This window comes from Hylobates moloch, unplaced genomic scaffold (assembly GCF_009828535.3).
Source record: "Hylobates moloch isolate HMO894 unplaced genomic scaffold, HMol_V3 SCAFFOLD_18, whole genome shotgun sequence".
NCBI classification, from domain to species: Eukaryota; Metazoa; Chordata; class Mammalia; order Primates; family Hylobatidae; genus Hylobates; species Hylobates moloch.
This window is the reverse complement of record NW_026652293.1, coordinates 63,927,273-63,943,347: the sequence shown is the minus strand read 5'-3', so window position 1 is coordinate 63,943,347 and position 16,075 is coordinate 63,927,273. Positions and strand designations below refer to the sequence as shown.

Sequence of the window (16,075 nt, the reverse complement as noted above, 5' to 3'; positions counted from 1 at the left end):
GACCCGGCGCAGGCGTACTCGTCTCGTTCCCATTCCTGCTTCCTCAGCCCAGGAGCTCGGCTGGCCTTGGGTGGGTCTAGACAGCCTCTGCGGCTGCGGCGCCGATAGTGACAGTGAGTGCGTGAGACCCGGACGGAAATGGCGATGGCGATGTCGGACAGTGGGGCGAGCCGCCTGCGTCGGCAGCTGGAGTCAGGGGGTTTTGAGGCGCGGCTGTACGTGAAGCAGCTCTCGCAGCAGTCGGATGGGGACCGGGACCTCCAGGAGCACCGGCAGCGCATCCAGGCGCTGGCGGAGGAGACGGCGCAGAACCTGAAGCGCAACGTTTACCAGAACTACCGGCAGTTCATAGAGACGGCCCGCGAGATCTCCTACCTGGAGAGCGAGATGTACCAGCTCAGCCACTTGCTGACCGAGCAGAAAAGCAGCCTGGAGAGCATCCCGCTTACGTTGCTGCCTGCCGCAGCTGCCGCCGGAGCCGCCGCCGCCTCTGGAGGGGAGGAGGGAGTCGGTGGGGCGGGGGGCCGAGACCACCTCCGAGGCCAGGCCGGCTTTTTCTCCACCCCCGGGGGCGCCTCCCGCGACGGCTCCGGTCCGGGCGAGGAAGGAAAGCAGCGCACTCTCACCACCCTGCTTGAGAAGGTGGAAGGCTGCAGGCATCTGCTGGAGACGCCGGGACAGTACCTGGTGTACAATGGGGACCTAGTGGAATACGATGCGGACCACATGGCCCAACTGCAGCGGGTGCACGGCTTTCTCATGAACGATTGTTTGTTGGTGGCTACCTGGCTGCCTCAGCGGCGGGGGATGTATCGCTACAACGCTCTCTATTCCCTAGATGGTTTGGCCGTAGTCAATGTCAAGGACAACCCGCCCATGAAGGACATGTTCAAGCTGCTTATGTTCCCCGAGAGCCGTATTTTCCAGGCCGAAAATGCTAAAATCAAACGAGAGTGGCTGGAAGTGCTGGAGGACACCAAGAGAGCCCTCAGTGAGAAAAGGCGAAGGGAGCAGGAGGAGGCAGCGGCCCCTCGAGGGCCACCCCAAGTGACTTCCAAGGCCACTAACCCATTTGAGGATGACGAAGAAGAAGAACCAGCTGTTCCTGAGGTAGAGGAAGAGAAGGTGGACCTCTCCATGGAATGGATCCAGGAGTTACCGGAAGACCTGGATGTCTGCATTGCGCAGAGAGACTTTGAAGGGGCCGTTGACCTGCTGGATAAATTGAACCATTACCTGGAAGATAAGCCTAGCCCACCTCCTGTAAAAGAACTAAGGGCCAAAGTGGAGGAGCGCGTTCGACAGCTCACTGAGGTGCTAGTTTTCGAACTCTCCCCAGATCGTTCCCTGAGAGGTGGTCCGAAGGCTACTCGCAGAGCAGTTTCGCAACTGATCCGGCTGGGCCAGTGCACGAAGGCCTGTGAGCTATTTTTGAGAAACAGGGCAGCCGCTGTTCATACTGCAATTCGTCAGCTTCGCATTGAAGGTGCCACTTTACTCTATATTCATAAGCTGTGCCATGTCTTCTTTACCAGCCTTCTCGAGACTGCAAGAGAATTTGAGATCGATTTTGCAGGCACTGACAGCGGCTGCTACTCTGCCTTTGTGGTCTGGGCAAGATCAGCCATGGGCATGTTCGTGGATGCTTTTAGCAAGCAGGTGTTTGATAGTAAGGAGAGCCTCTCTACAGCAGCTGAGTGTGTAAAAGTGGCTAAGGAGCATTGCCAGCAACTGGGTGATATCGGACTGGACCTCACCTTCATCATCCATGCCCTTCTGGTGAAAGACATCCAAGGGGCCTTGCACAGTTACAAAGAAATCATCATTGAAGCCACTAAACATCGCAACTCTGAAGAGATGTGGAGGAGGATGAACTTGATGACGCCAGAAGCCCTGGGTAAGCTCAAAGAAGAGATGAAAAGTTGTGGGGTAAGTAATTTTGAGCAGTACACAGGGGATGACTGCTGGGTGAACCTAAGTTACACAGTGGTTGCTTTCACCAAACAGACCATGGGCTTCTTAGAAGAGGCCCTGAAGCTGTATTTCCCAGAGCTGCACATGGTACTTTTGGAGAGCCTGGTGGAAATCATTTTGGTTGCTGTTCAGCATGTGGATTATAGTCTTCGATGTGAGCAGGATCCAGAGAAGAAAGCTTTTATCAGACAGAATGCATCCTTTTTATATGAAACAGTCCTCCCCGTGGTGGAGAAAAGGTTTGAAGAAGGTGTGGGGAAACCTGCCAAGCAACTCCAAGATCTGAGGAATGCATCTAGACTTATTCGTGTGAATCCTGAAAGTACAACATCAGTGGTCTAATGCCTGGGTCTGTTTATATGTATATATATATAGAGAGAGAGAGAGAGCTTATATATTATTTATATTTATATTAAGTTGTATTGGCATACTCTTTATAGTTTCAAACACAACTTGAAAATTAAAAGTGCCCTCTTAAAAATACAAAAATCAAAAAGAGGAAAAGAAGTTAAATTAAGCCCAAATAACAAAAATACTGGAATTATTAAAACATATAGTATGCTAGCTATCCTTTTAAATTATGCTAATTCTCTTTTGAAATTATGGTCACACTATACACTATAGCATTTCAGTTTTATCCTTTGATAAAACACTTTTCTTTTCTTTTTTTTCTTTTTTTTTTTTTTTGAGACACGGTCTCACCCTGTTGCGCAGGCTGAAGTGCACTGGCAAAGTCTCGACTCATTGCAGCCTTGACCTCCCGGGCCCAGGCAATCCTTCCACCTCAGCCTCCCATGTAGCAGGAACCACAGACAGGCACCACCATACCCAGCTAATTTTTGTATTTTTTGTAGAGATGGGGTTTCACCATGTTGCCCAGGCTAGTCTTTTCTTTTTTTTCCCACAGTATATATTATACAGCAGAGTCATAATATCTATAAATACACAGAGTTTAAGTATGTTGTGAAAAGTTTCCCAGTTCACTAAAATGTTAGATTTCCTAAAGGGTTATAAAACACCCTGCCTCATATATTTCTCCTCAAAACGTTGGACTATTTGGGAAAAGGAAAAGCTTTGGGAAAATTGGTTTTAGGGTAAGTTTTAGTCAAAAGAATTCTTTCTTGAAACTAGCTGGTGTGTGGATTCAGATACTCTGATCCTTACAGAATCCAAGAGGAAGCTTTCATAAAAACAATTCAGCAAATATTTCTAATATAATTTGAATGGCTAATTTTCAGTTGCTAATTAGCAGCTTTGTAATACTTGATTTCGGAGCATTTACTTGGAAATCCTAAGGACTATGATAAAATTTTTCAACATATTTCTAAATTGTGTGAGTTTCCAGCTGTAGCTTTTGTCTTTGTCACATTTTAAAAAATAATAAGCAAGACACATTGGGGACTCTGGCAGCAGTTGCCAGGTTTTAGCTCCCACCGCTTCAGTATAAGATATAGCTGTCCCATCCTCCCCCATTCAGGGTAGGATATATAGTGACCCAGATTTCATGCAAATGGAAAAAAGGTTTTAACTGAAATATTTAGATTTCAGGGTCTAGATGGATGGGAAATCAGAAAAACATATGCAAATCTCAGTGTTCTCACTATGACTACTCTGAGCAGAGATTTGATTTTGTTTCTTTTTGTAACAAAGTGAAAACAGGTGAGACGATGTGCCCAAAACAAAGGGAAGAAGAGAACCTTCTGTGACTCCTAAAATGTTCCATGCTGCATTTTTGTTTCATTTTTTGTTTTTCCTTGCTTTGTTTTTAAACATGAATATAATGCTTACTTCAAATTGTTTAGTAAAACAAAATAACTAAAGAAATACGAGCTTCCCAAGGTTTCTAAACTATTGCTTCTATTGTATATTCTATAACGTTCCTTATACTTTGAGAGAAACTGCTTGCTGTGATCCATTTTGTCTCCAGCTTCTAGTGGTGGTTCTTGTCCATAAGCACCAAATTTGATGCCCATGATTTCAAAAGGTCATTTCTTTTATCTGAATGAAAGTGGTGGTACTAAGACTGTGAAAAATATGTGAAACCTAAAATAGTTGCCAAAGTGGCTCAGGGTTGTAAAATTCATTGACTTAATTATTCATGTGCCACATCAACCCCTTTATTTTCTCTTTAGCTATGCATATTTAAAATATTGGAAAGTATCAGATTTACAGATTTTCTTTGACTAATTTTTTCACATAACTTTAGGATTTTCGAAAGTTATAACCATAACTGGATATCTTAGCTGAGCAAAGGCGGTTATAATTTGTCTTTTTAAGATCACTGGAAATTGTTAAAATTTTGTGATAATTATGATTATTCGGTGCCATTTACAGTTTCTAATACTATACTGTATGAAATATGTATAAATATATAATGCTGAGTCTGTGAAATGATACTTCTGAAATCAAAATTCCTCATAAGGCATGAAGTTGTAAAAACTTTAATGTCTATAGTTAGCTATTTAAATGGTTGCTTCTTCATAGAATTGTCTGCTTTTTAAAACTGGAAGTACAGGATTTTCTTCAGGTAAAATCTGTGTGTTCCAATTACAGTTGTAGCTGAAGGAAGTATGCTTTTGGTGAGTCAATTAGTATGGGAAGTTGACTAAAGACCCCCAGTGTTGTAACGTACCTTTGTACCCAGACAAAACAATTATGTTCCATTCCTCAAAGTGGCGTGGGCTTTCTTCTCTAATTCTTTTGTTCTATTAGACCCACGACAAGTTCTAAAAATTGAATGCAACGAGAGATTGTCCCAAAATATAATATATACTAAAATATACCACTTAAGCATTGATTGCCTTTTCTTGTTTGCTTCAAGAATATAAAACTTGTCACTTGAGCTTGGAATCATGGGCTTGATTGAATTAATTACTCTTGGGAAAAAAGATACCTTGTGGCACTAAGTCTCACTTTGATTAAAGCCTCATTTCACATAATTGCTAAAAACTCACTTTAATATACTACCTATAGTTTAATTATCGGCACTTGTATTTTGTAACTTGATATCTTACCTAGGATTGGGAATTTGGGACATGACATGTACTATAAAAGTCAGTCTATGTACATATGGCTTATTGATGTGCTGTGATATGAGGGAATCTGAAATGTTTCATAAAAATAAAGCTTAAAAATTGTCTTACACTGGATAAAAGTGATATTACGATATTATATCTATTGCTCTTTAGTTGGTATTCAATATTTTTATATTCTTGTTACTGAAATATTCTTTGAAGACCCTAGTTTTTTGTTTTATTTATATGGGGAGGATACTTAGGAAGCTGTTTGCTAAATTAAGTAATTGTTCTGCTTACCGTCAGAATTGTGAATAAATCAGATCTCAATTTTTAAAAATTCTCTTGAATGAAAATTTCAGAGGTACAAAATGTGAATTTATTCTAAAAAGTAGATTTTATACCATCTGCACATCTCTAAATAAAGAAAATAAAATGTAGGCCACAAGACCTAGGAACTAAATGACAAGGCTCGGCTTTTTTTTTTTTTGAGAGGGAGTCTTCCCATATCGCCCAAGCTGGAGTGCAGTGGTGCAATCTCTGCTCGCTACAATCTCTGCCTCCTGGGTTCAAGCCATTCTCCTGTCTCAGCCTCCTGAGTAGCTGGGATTACAGGGGCCCACCACCATGCCCGGCTAATTTTTTTATTTTTAGTAGAGATGGGGTTTCACCATGTTGGCCAGGCTGGTCTTGAACTCCTGACCTCGGGTGATCCACCCGCCTCGGCCTCCCAAAGTGCTGAGATTACAGGTGTAAGCCACCATGCCCGGCCAGGCTTGCCCTTTTGAAAGTAGTATGTATATACTGAGGAAACTATCACATATTTAAAAGTATTGAATGCTATGCTTCATATTGACTGTAATGTGGGAGTGCAGAAGAATTTTAATAATTTTAAACATACTTTGTCCTCTTAAGATGCTTAGAAATTGGAAAAAGTCAACAAATATAAGTGAGAGAATAATTAAATGCACAGCTGTGTACAGTGGGAATACCAAGAAGGAGGAGAGCAGTGTACTTTTAAGGAGTTAAGAAAGTTCTCTTGGAATTGTTGGCATTTGAACTGGTCCTAGAAGAATGGACAAGACTTAAATGTGCAAAGAAAAAGGAAGAGTAGGACCTGAGCCCAAGGCATAGAAGTGGGAATGTGGGTGTCACAGGAAGAGACCTTCCTGGATGGATTGCAGACTTTGGAAAAGCGTAAATAAGCCACACTTGCCTACAGAGGAAGCTTCAATCCGTATGCAATGTGCAGAAGAGTTAAAGTAAAAAGTCAAAGTCCTTATCCCCCAACAATCCTACTCACTAGAGATAACCACTAGTAAGAATTTTATGTACATATTTTTCCAGAAATTGGATCATACTCTGCATACAGTTCTGCATCTTGATTTTAGTCACTTAGCAGTTCAGTGTTTTTAAGACATCTCACATCAGTACCTCTAGCTGTACCTCACTGGGTTTTTCTTCTGTGATTGGGTAGTTGTCAATCACAGTGAATGAATATATCATAATTTTGCGTTTTCCAATTACTTGGTTGGCTTCAAGTTTTGGTGATTACAAAAAAAAAAATTCTGAAAACCTATGCACATCCTCATATTTGCTTATGCGAATATATCTATGGGATGTATTTTTAGAAATTGCTCTGCCAAATTACATTTTAAATTTAAGCATTACCAATTGCTCATCAGGAGGGTTATATCATTTTAAGTTCTCTCCAACAGTATAGGAAAATACCTGTTTACATGAATGCTCATAAACATGTATTCATTCATTGTTTAATTAAGAGTAGTCTTGCCGGGCACGGTGGCTCAAGTGGCTCTGCAGCTTCATTCTTGAAGACAGCGAGACCAAGAACCCACTGGAAGGAACCAATTCTGGACACAATAGTACATCTATGTACATACATAGCACAATTACACCTCCAGGAATTCATCCTAAGGATCACTGTGATCGTGCACATTTGAGAAGACTGAACTGGAAACCACTGGAATGTCCGGCCACAGGGGAGTGGATAACGACTTCGGGCACACCCACGCAGCGGACAGGGCAGACCCTCTCCTAATTCCACTACCTGATTGGCCAAAATAACTGACATTCTCCACTCTCCTATAAAACACCAGTGGCCAACAGGACTCTTGGATAATCTGTACATCTGTGTTCTGAAAAATTCAACAGCATGCTGCCTAAGACTCAGCCACATTCATTCTAAACACCCATTTATGCCAGTTGTATTTGTCATTAAAAGCCTGGAGGCCGGGGGCGGTGGCTCACACCTGTAATCCCAGCACTTTGGGAGGCCGATGGGGGTGGATCACCTGAGGTCAGGAGTTTGAGACCAGCCTGGCCAACGTGGTGAAACCCTGTCTCTACTAAAAATACAAAAATTAGCTGGGCGTGGTGGTACATGTCTGTAGTCTCAGCTACTTGGGAGGCTGAGGCAGGAGAATTGCTTGAAACCGGGAGGCAGAGGTTGCAGTGAGCCAAGATCACACCCCTGCACTCCAGCCTGGGTGACAGAGCAAGACTCCATCTCAAAAAAAAAAAAAAAAAAAAAAAAAGCCTGGAAATTTTCCTTTCTTTAAAAATAAAGATGGGGGTCTTGCTATGTTGACCAGGCTGGTGTCAAACTCCACCTCAAGTGATCCTCCTGTCAGCCATCCAAAGTGTTGGGATTACAGGCATGAGCCACCACACTTGGCCTAGCCTGGAAAAATTTGCACATGATCTAGGAGGTTGCATTAAGTGTCTTTAAAGGTCTTTTATGTTCTGAGCAGGGCACGGTGGCTCATGCCTGCAATCCCAGCACTTTGGGAGGCCAAAGCAGGCAGATTACCTAAGGTCAGGAGTTCCAGATCAGCCTAGCCAACATGGTGAAACCCTGTCTCTATTAAAAATATAAAAATTAGCCCGGCATGGTGGGCACCTCCTGAGTAGCTGTAATTCCAGCTACTCAGGAGGCTGAGGCAGGAGAATCGCTTGAACCCAGGAGGCAGAGGCTGTGCAGTGAGCCAAGCTCTCTCGCCACTGCACTCCAGCCTAGGCAACAAGAGCAAAACTCTGTCTCAAAAAAAGGTCTTTTACGTTCTGGATCCATTCATCCATTCTACAGAAATGAAAAGTGGATATTACGGGTATGGTTTAGACATGAAACTGGAATATGTGGATCCACTCTCCAAGAATGAGCTTTATGCCTGTAGCCAAAAGATTGCAAAGTGAGGCCGGGCACGGTGGCTCACGCCTATCATTCCAGCACTTTTGCAAAGTGAGGCCTGGCGCGGTGGCTCACGCCTATCATTCCAGCACTTTTGCAAAGTGAGGCCTGGCGCAGTGGCTCACCCCAATCATTCCAGCACTTTTGCAAAGTGAGGCCAGGCGCAGTGGCTCACGCCTATCATTCCAGCACTTTTGGAGGCTGAGGTGGGTGGATCATTTGAGTCCAGGAATTCGAGACCAGCCGGGGCAACATGCCAAAACCCCGTCTCTACAAAATATATAAAATATACAAAATAAATATAAAAATACACCAAAAAATGCACCTGTAGTCCCATCTACTTGGGAGGCTGAGGTGGAAGGATCGTTCCAGCCCAGGAGGTTGAGGATGCATTCACCCGAGACTGCGTTACTGCCCTCCGCGCACTCCAGCCTGAGTGAGAGAGCAAGACTCTATCTCAAAAAAAAAAAAAAAAAGATTGCAAAGTGAATATATTGTTGTTTAAATTAAAAATAAAGTGTTCAGATATATATCATATTTTATTATTTTCCACATTAACTCACTTCTTCAATAACTAAACATCTACGATTCCCTAACATAAAAAATAAATATATACAGCTTCTAAAAACATGGTAGAAGACCGGGCACAGTGACTCACACCTGTAATCCCAGCACTTTGGGAGGCCAAGGTGGAAGGATTACTTCAGCCCAAGAGTTTGAGATCAGCCTGGGCGACATAGGGAGATTGTCTCCACGAAACAATTAAAAAAAATTTAGCTGAGCATGGCAGCATGCACTTGTGGTCCCAGCTACTTGGGAGGCTGAAGTGGGAGGATCACTTGAGCCCAGGAGTTTGAGGCTGCAGTGAGCTATGATTATGCCACTGCACTCCAGCCTGGGTGACAGAGTGAGACCCTGTCTCAAAAGAAAATGAATAAATAAAAATAAACAAAACGCAGTAGCAAAAATGACTGATATGCTAAAATACTGATAGTACATTTAAGTGAAAAGGAAGATTCCAACAAAATGTCTAGTACATTCACATCTTAGTTAAGTATGCCTTTGTTACATAAGACTAAATAGAAATCCAACAGTATACTAGAAAATCCTAACAATTCCTCCCAGACATGAACTAACAGATTTTGCTTTCCTAGGATTTTCCAAATCTTTTAAAACTAAGATTACTTTTATGTCATCCTTTTTTTTTTTGAAACAGAGTCTCACTCACTGTCACCCAGGCTGGAGTGCAGCTGTGTGATCTCGGCTCACTGCAACCTCTGCCTCCCAGGTTCAACACTTCTGCCTCAACCTCCCAAGTAGCTGAGATTACAGGTGTGCGCCACCATGCCTGGCTAATTTTCGTATTTTTAGTAGAGACAAGGTTTCACCATGTTGGCCAGGCTGGTCTTGAACTCCTGGCCTCAAGTGATCCGCCTGCCTCAGCCTCCCAAAGTGTTGAGATTACAGGCGTGAACCACTGCGTCTGGCCTAAGATTACTTTTATAATCAGAAGAAATGTTACTTTTGTTAGTATTTCAAACGCTTCTTGTGGAAATGCTACTAAGTAGATACTCAAAAAATGATTGTGACAGAAAAGGCCTTTGGCGCTACATGAGCACTTGGAGGTCACTCAGTGAGACAAAAACTCAGTTTCTGTGAATAATAGACTTCAGTGAAACAATAAACCTGAGAATGACTGAATTTCCTCTGCAGGATAAACCACAGTATCCTGTGGTGGCGCACAGAAACTCCCATATATATATATGGAAAAAGTCACCAAAAGAGCATTGAATTTAAAATGAAATGGTTAGATATGGATTGTTTTTTCTAATTTCCCGCATTACCTCAATTTGTCAGTAACTTACTATCAGGCTGTGTGTGACATCTCAAGCCTGTAATCCCAGCACCTTGGGAGGCCAAGGTGGGAGGAGTGCTTAAGCTCAGGAGTTTGAGACCAGCCTGGGCAACATGGCGAGACTTCATCTCTACAAAAAATAAAAATAAAAATAAAAAATTAGCCAGGTTTGGTGGTGTGCACCTGTAGTCCCAGCTACTCGGGAGGCGAGGTAGGAGGACACTTGAGCCGGGGAGGTCGAGGCTGCAGTGAGCCGTGATCGCAACACCACCTGGGCTGGCCAAGGCCAGAGCGGGCTCCCTCAGTTTGCAGGGAGGTGTGGAGGGAGAGGCGCGAGTGGGAACCAGGGCTGCATGCAGCGCTTGCGGGCCAGCTGGAGTTCTGGGTGGGTGTAGGCTTGGTGGGCCCTGCACTCGGAGCAGCCTGCCGGCCCCAGGCAATGAGGGGCTTAGCACCCAGGCCAGCAGCTGCGGAGGTATACTGGGTCCCCCAGCAATGCCAGCCCACCGGCGCTGCACTCAATTTCTCACCGGGCCTTAGCTGCCTTCCCGCAGGGCAGGGCTCAGGACCTGCAGCCCACCATGCCTGGGCCTCCCACCCCCTCCATGGGCTCCTGTGCGGCCCAAGCCTCCCCGATGAGCACCACCCCCTGCTCCACGGTGCCCAGTCCCATCCACCACCCAAGGGCTGAGGAGTGCAAGCGCACGGCACGAGACTGGCAGGCAGCTCCACCTGCAGCCCCGGTGCAGGATCCACTGGGTGAAGCCAGCTGGGCTCCTGAGTCTGGTGGAGATGTGAAGAACCTTTATGTCTAGCTCAGGGTCTGTGAATGCACCAATCAGCACCCTGTGTCTAGCTCAGGGTCTGTGAATGCACCAATCGACACTCTGTATCTAGCTGCTCTGGTGGGGCCTTGGAGAACCTTTATGTCTAGCTCAAGGATTGTAAATACACCAATCGGCACTCTGTATCTAGCTCAAGGTTTGTAAACACACCAATCAGCACCCTGTGTCTAGCTCAGGGTTTGTGAGTTCACCAATCGACACTCTGTATCTAGCTGCTCTGGTGGGGCCTTGGAGAACCTTTGTGTCGATATTCTGTATCTAACTGATCTGATGGGGACGTGGAGAACTTTTATGTCTAGCTCAGGGATTGTAAACGCACCAATCAGCGCCCAGTCAAAACAGACCACTCGGCTCTACCAATCAGAAGGACGTGGGTGGGGCCAGATAAGAGAATAAAAGCAGGCTGCCGGAGCCAGCAGTGGCAACCCGCTCGGGTCCCCTTCCACACTGTGGAAGCTTTGTTCTTTTGCTCTTTGCAATAAATCTTGCTACTGCTCACTCTTTGGGTCCACACTGCTTTTATGAGCTGTAACACTCACCGCGAAGGTCTGCAGCTTCAATCCTGAAGCCAGCGAGACCATGAGCCCACCGGGAGGAACGAACAACGCCAGACGCGCCGCCTTAAGAACTGTAACACTCACCACGAAGGTCTGCAGCTTCACTCCTGAGCCAGTGAGACCACGAACCCACCAGAAGGAAGAAACTCCGAACACATCTGAACATCAGAAGGAACAAACTCCAGACGCGCCACCTTAAGAGCTGTAACACTCACTGCGAGGGTCCGCGGCTTCATTCTCGAAGTCAGTGAGACCAAGAACCCACTAATTCCAGACACACTAGAATGGGAAGTGCTCCCAGTCAGACATGATTCCATCGAATAATACACTTAGGTAGAGGAGACACAAGCACTTCACATGAAGTCTGTTCTGATGTTCCAATTTTCATGCAAACTTTCACCTTCATCTCATCAATCTCTATATCCCCAGATGCTCCCTAGCAAACTGTCACCCAATTAGGACTTCACCAACAGGTTTGGATAACATAATGCATTGGGATCCTGTGGGAAGGACTCTCAGAAGTTTTTCTCCACCCCATGTCCATTATCCTCACATATGCACAAGCCCTGGATCTCTGTTGAGGGTCAGGCCAAGGGACCCTGACCACTGCACCAGTCTTTGTCCTGATTCATGTGCCTGATCACTAGCCCCAGTGATTCGAGGTCAGATTTCTCATTTTCATCTTTGCCTTCAGTCTTTTCAAATTCCTGCAAACTCGGGTAAATAGGGTGGATCTATTTAGGGGCCTTCAAAGTTGGGACACCAGCAGGGGCACTTGTGAGTCCACTGAACCTCCCATAGTGCTGTGATAAGATCTTTCTTTTGATTCGTCAATATTCAGCTTTTTCATCCGATTTTTTTTTTTTTTTTTTTTTTTGAGATGGAGTCTTGCTCTGTCACCCAGGTTGGAGTGCAATGGTGCGATCTCAGCTCACTGCAACCTCCACCTCCCGGGTTCAAATGATTCTCTTGCTTCAGCCTCCTGAGTAGCTGGGACTACAGGCATGCCCTGCCACGCCTGGCTCATTTTTTAATTTTTAGTAGAGACAGGGCTTCGCCATGTTGGCCAGGCTGGTCTTGAACTCCTGACCTCAGGTGATCCACCCACCTTGGCCTCCCAAAGTGTGCTTTGGCCCCCAAAGGTGATCCACCACGCCCGGCCCCCAGTTCTTAATATTTGAAAATTTCTACCCTGCTGGGACAAGTCCCTTGACTATTTGCTTTGACTTTGCCCATTCTTTTGTGAATGGGCATCATTTTCTTGACATCTGTAAGACCCAGAGGGGAAGCTGAGATAACAAATCTGATATGATTTCTTGAACTGTGCTTGATTTTGCAGCAGTAAGTTTCCATGGGATTCCTGTGCAAAAGGAGCTCACGTAATCACACTGAGGCAGGAGATCAGCAGGACTTGTTTTCTGAGCACTGGTCACAACCCAGCTGATTGAAACAGGATCTGGTCAAAAAGGATGCAGTAAAGAAACTGGCTGGCTGGGTGTGGTGGCTCAAGCCTGTAATCCCAGCACTTTGGGAGGCTGAGGCAGGTGGATCACGAGGTCAGAAGGTCGAGACCATCCTGGCTAACACGGTGAAACCCTGTCTCCACTAAAAATACAGAAAATTAGCTGGGTGTGGTGGCGGGCGCCTGTAGTCCCAGCTACTTGGGAGGCTGAGGCAGGAGAATGGCGTGAGCCCGGGAGGCGGAGCTTGCAGTGAGCTGAGATCAGGCCACTGCACTCCAGCCTGGGCGACAAAGCGAGACTCCGTCTCAAAACAAAAAAAAAAAAAAGAAAAAAAGAAACTGGCCAAAACCATCTAAAACCAAGATGGCAACAAAAGCAACCTCTAGTTGCCATCACTGCTCATTATATGCTAATTGTAATGTATTTGCATGCTAAAAGGCACTCCCACCAGCAAATGTTTACATTAGTTTACAAATGTCCCAGCAGCGTTGCCCTAGGAAGTTACTTTATATGATTTAAAAGGGGAGGAGCTCTCAGTCCCAGGAGCTCCCAACCTCTTTTGTAGAAAATTTGTGAATAACCTGCCCCTTATTTAGCTTATAAATAAGGAGTAGCTATAAACACAGCTAGCCAGCAATACCTGAGTGCTGCTCTGCCAAGCTGAGATCGTGCCATTGCACTCCAGCCTGGGTGACAAGAGTGAAACTCCGTCTCAAAACATAAAAAGAAAGAAACTGATAAATCATTCTACCTATGAGAATTCCCCATGGATATCAAAAGTTGAACAAGGCCCTGCACCGTGGCTCATGCCTGTAATCCCAGCACTTTGGGAAGCCTAGGTGGGCAGATCGCTTAAGCCTGTGAGTCCAAGACCAGCCTGAGCAATATGGCAAAATCTCATCTCTACAAAAAAAATACAAAACCTTAGCTGGGCGTGGTGGTGCACTCCTGTAGTCCCCGCTACTTGGGAGGATGAGGTGGGAGGATCCCCCGAGCCTGGGGAGGTCGAGGCTGCAGTGAGCTGTGATTGTGCCGCTGCACTCCAGCTTGGGTGACAGAGTGAGACCCTATATCAAAATAAATAAATAAAATAAAATAAAATAAAATAAAATAAAATTAAAAAGCTGAACAAATTGCTTTGTCTCTGCTATCAAATTGAAGCAGTCAGAAAACTTCTCATTTCCATTTAACACAGCAGAAGTAGGACTGCATGTTCTAAGAAAAGTTTAATTTTATGTATTAGCTAATTGTGGAATTGTTTCCTTTTTGTTCTCAGGATTTAAATGGCCCAGTTTTCAAATAAAGCATAGGTTTCAAGTCTTAAAAATCTACATGGAAACAGCAAAGGATTTAATGGATCCCAAATCCATTTGCTTTACCCTGAGATAATTATATTCTTTCCTCCAAGCTTCCTGCTGTTTCATGGTCAATAGCTTCTAATAGGTTTCTCTCATTTCCCAACTCCCAGGAGCTGTTCTCTATCTGGTTTTGTTCCAGACAATGCAAAAAGTGCCAGTTCAAACTTCCTGAAACTCTCATGCAAGCGAGATGTGGTCTCAAGGGTATAACTCTTTGTAGATCTGGCCAGGTGTGGTGGCTCATGCCTGTAACCCCAGCACTTTGGGAGGCCAAGGTGGGCAGATCAGGTCAGGAGTTCGAGACCAGCCTGGCCAACATGGTGAAACCTTATCTCTACAAACAAACAAACAAACAAACAACAACAACAAAACACCAGCCAGGCATAGTGGCACACACCTGTGGTCCCAGCTACTCGGGAGGGTGAGGTGGGAGAATCGCTTGAACCTGGGAGGTAGAGGTTGCAGTCAGCTGAAATCACGCCACTGCACTCCAGCCTGAGCAATGGAGTAGGACTCTGTCTGGAAAAAAAATAAATACATAAATAAAAAATAAAAAATAAAAAATAAAAAAAAAGGCTCTTTGTAGATCAATATAAACAGGCACTCAGGGGCCCTAGTGGACTTCCAGCTGGTCCTGACAATTCTGGTGCAGTCTGCCATGTTACATGCAGATGAAAATTTTCCCCAAGAAGGCAAACTGATTTTTCAGAAGACTACTTACTAAAAAAGTCACAATGAAAGCAAAAAAAAGAAAAAAATTAGAAGGGCCATTTTTTGACAAAGAGGTATTATGTGTGCTTTATTATTAATATTATTTTTTTAAAGACAGGGTCTTGCTCTGTTGCCTAGGTTGGAGTGCAGAGGTGTGATCATAGCTCACTGCAGCCTCCAACTCCTAGGCCCGAGTCATCCTCCTGCCTTTAGCCTCCAGTGTAGTGAGGACTAACAGGCATGAACCACAATGCCTACTTAATTTTTATTTTTGTGGAGACAGGGTCTTGCTATAGTTGCCTAGGCTGGTCTTGAACTCCTGTCCTCAAGCAGTCCTCCCACCTTGGCCTTCCAAAGCACTGAGATTATAGGCGTGAGCCACTGCATCTAGTCTGCATGCTTTAAATTGATGAACATATTTTTCTAAAAGCAGGCAATCGAGAGAAATTTGGCTAAAACACTGCAACTTGATACTTATAAACTGAAAGTCATTAGAAGAGTGTTACCTGACTAGATAGATCAGGACCTTAACCTGTAGGATGTGAAGCCAAACAATTTGTGCCATAGAACCAAGGAAGACTGAGGGAATTGGATGTACTAGGAAGGCAAGAGTATGGGAAGACTGCTTGGAAGTCTATGTAAGAGCAGTCAGCAGTCAGCCTTGTGAAGAACCTGCCCAGCTCACCCCACCAGGCAGCTCCTCCTCCATGTCCAGAAGACTGGATGCTTACCCTTCTGACCCTGTGCTTGTATTCACTAAGCACAGCTAGGCACGGGGGAGTGCTGACAGTCATTATTTATTTCAGGCAGAAGGATGGAAGATTCCTTTCTGGAAAAACTGACTGGCCAAACAGAAAAAAACCAAAATGTAGTGAAGTTTGGGATCTCCTAAGAAAACTGCCAAGTTCCTGTCCTAGTACCCTACTTGTGCAGCCCATTATGCAGGAAGCCTACAACTCAATAGCCTGCTTTGGGTGTCTCCCTCCTAAGTGTGAATGAACAGGAGAGACCATAGATAACTTGGGGGGCAAAGTCAAACATGAAAAACAAAAACTTGAAAATGGAATTGCAAGAGATAAAACTTCCACAA

General features: G+C 44.7%; 2 protein-coding genes across 2 annotated transcripts in view; one reads left to right on the top strand and one right to left on the bottom strand.

The window, feature by feature from the left end:
- SPRTN (SprT-like N-terminal domain) overlaps nucleotides 1-14,787 on the bottom strand; it is a 32,385-nt gene extending 17,598 nt beyond the window's left edge. The window contains exon 1 of the mRNA XM_058430552.1: nucleotides 14,672-14,787. The gene's annotated coding sequence lies outside the window, so the exon portion shown is untranslated. The remainder of the gene's footprint in view (nucleotides 1-14,671) is intronic.
- On the top strand, nucleotides 14-5,116 carry EXOC8 (exocyst complex component 8). Its single transcript, XM_032137618.2, has one exon. The coding sequence runs from the start codon at nucleotides 139-141 to the stop codon at nucleotides 2,314-2,316; it is 2,178 nt and encodes a 725-aa protein (XP_031993509.1). The 5' UTR covers nucleotides 14-138; the 3' UTR covers nucleotides 2,317-5,116.
- Nucleotides 14,788-16,075: the final 1,288 nt, after the last annotated feature.

Excerpts from the sequence above, each read along its gene's own strand:
- EXOC8 (XM_032137618.2), top strand. The coding sequence starts at position 139 with ATGGCGATGGCGATGTCGGACAGTGGGGCGAGCCGCCTGCGTCGGCAG.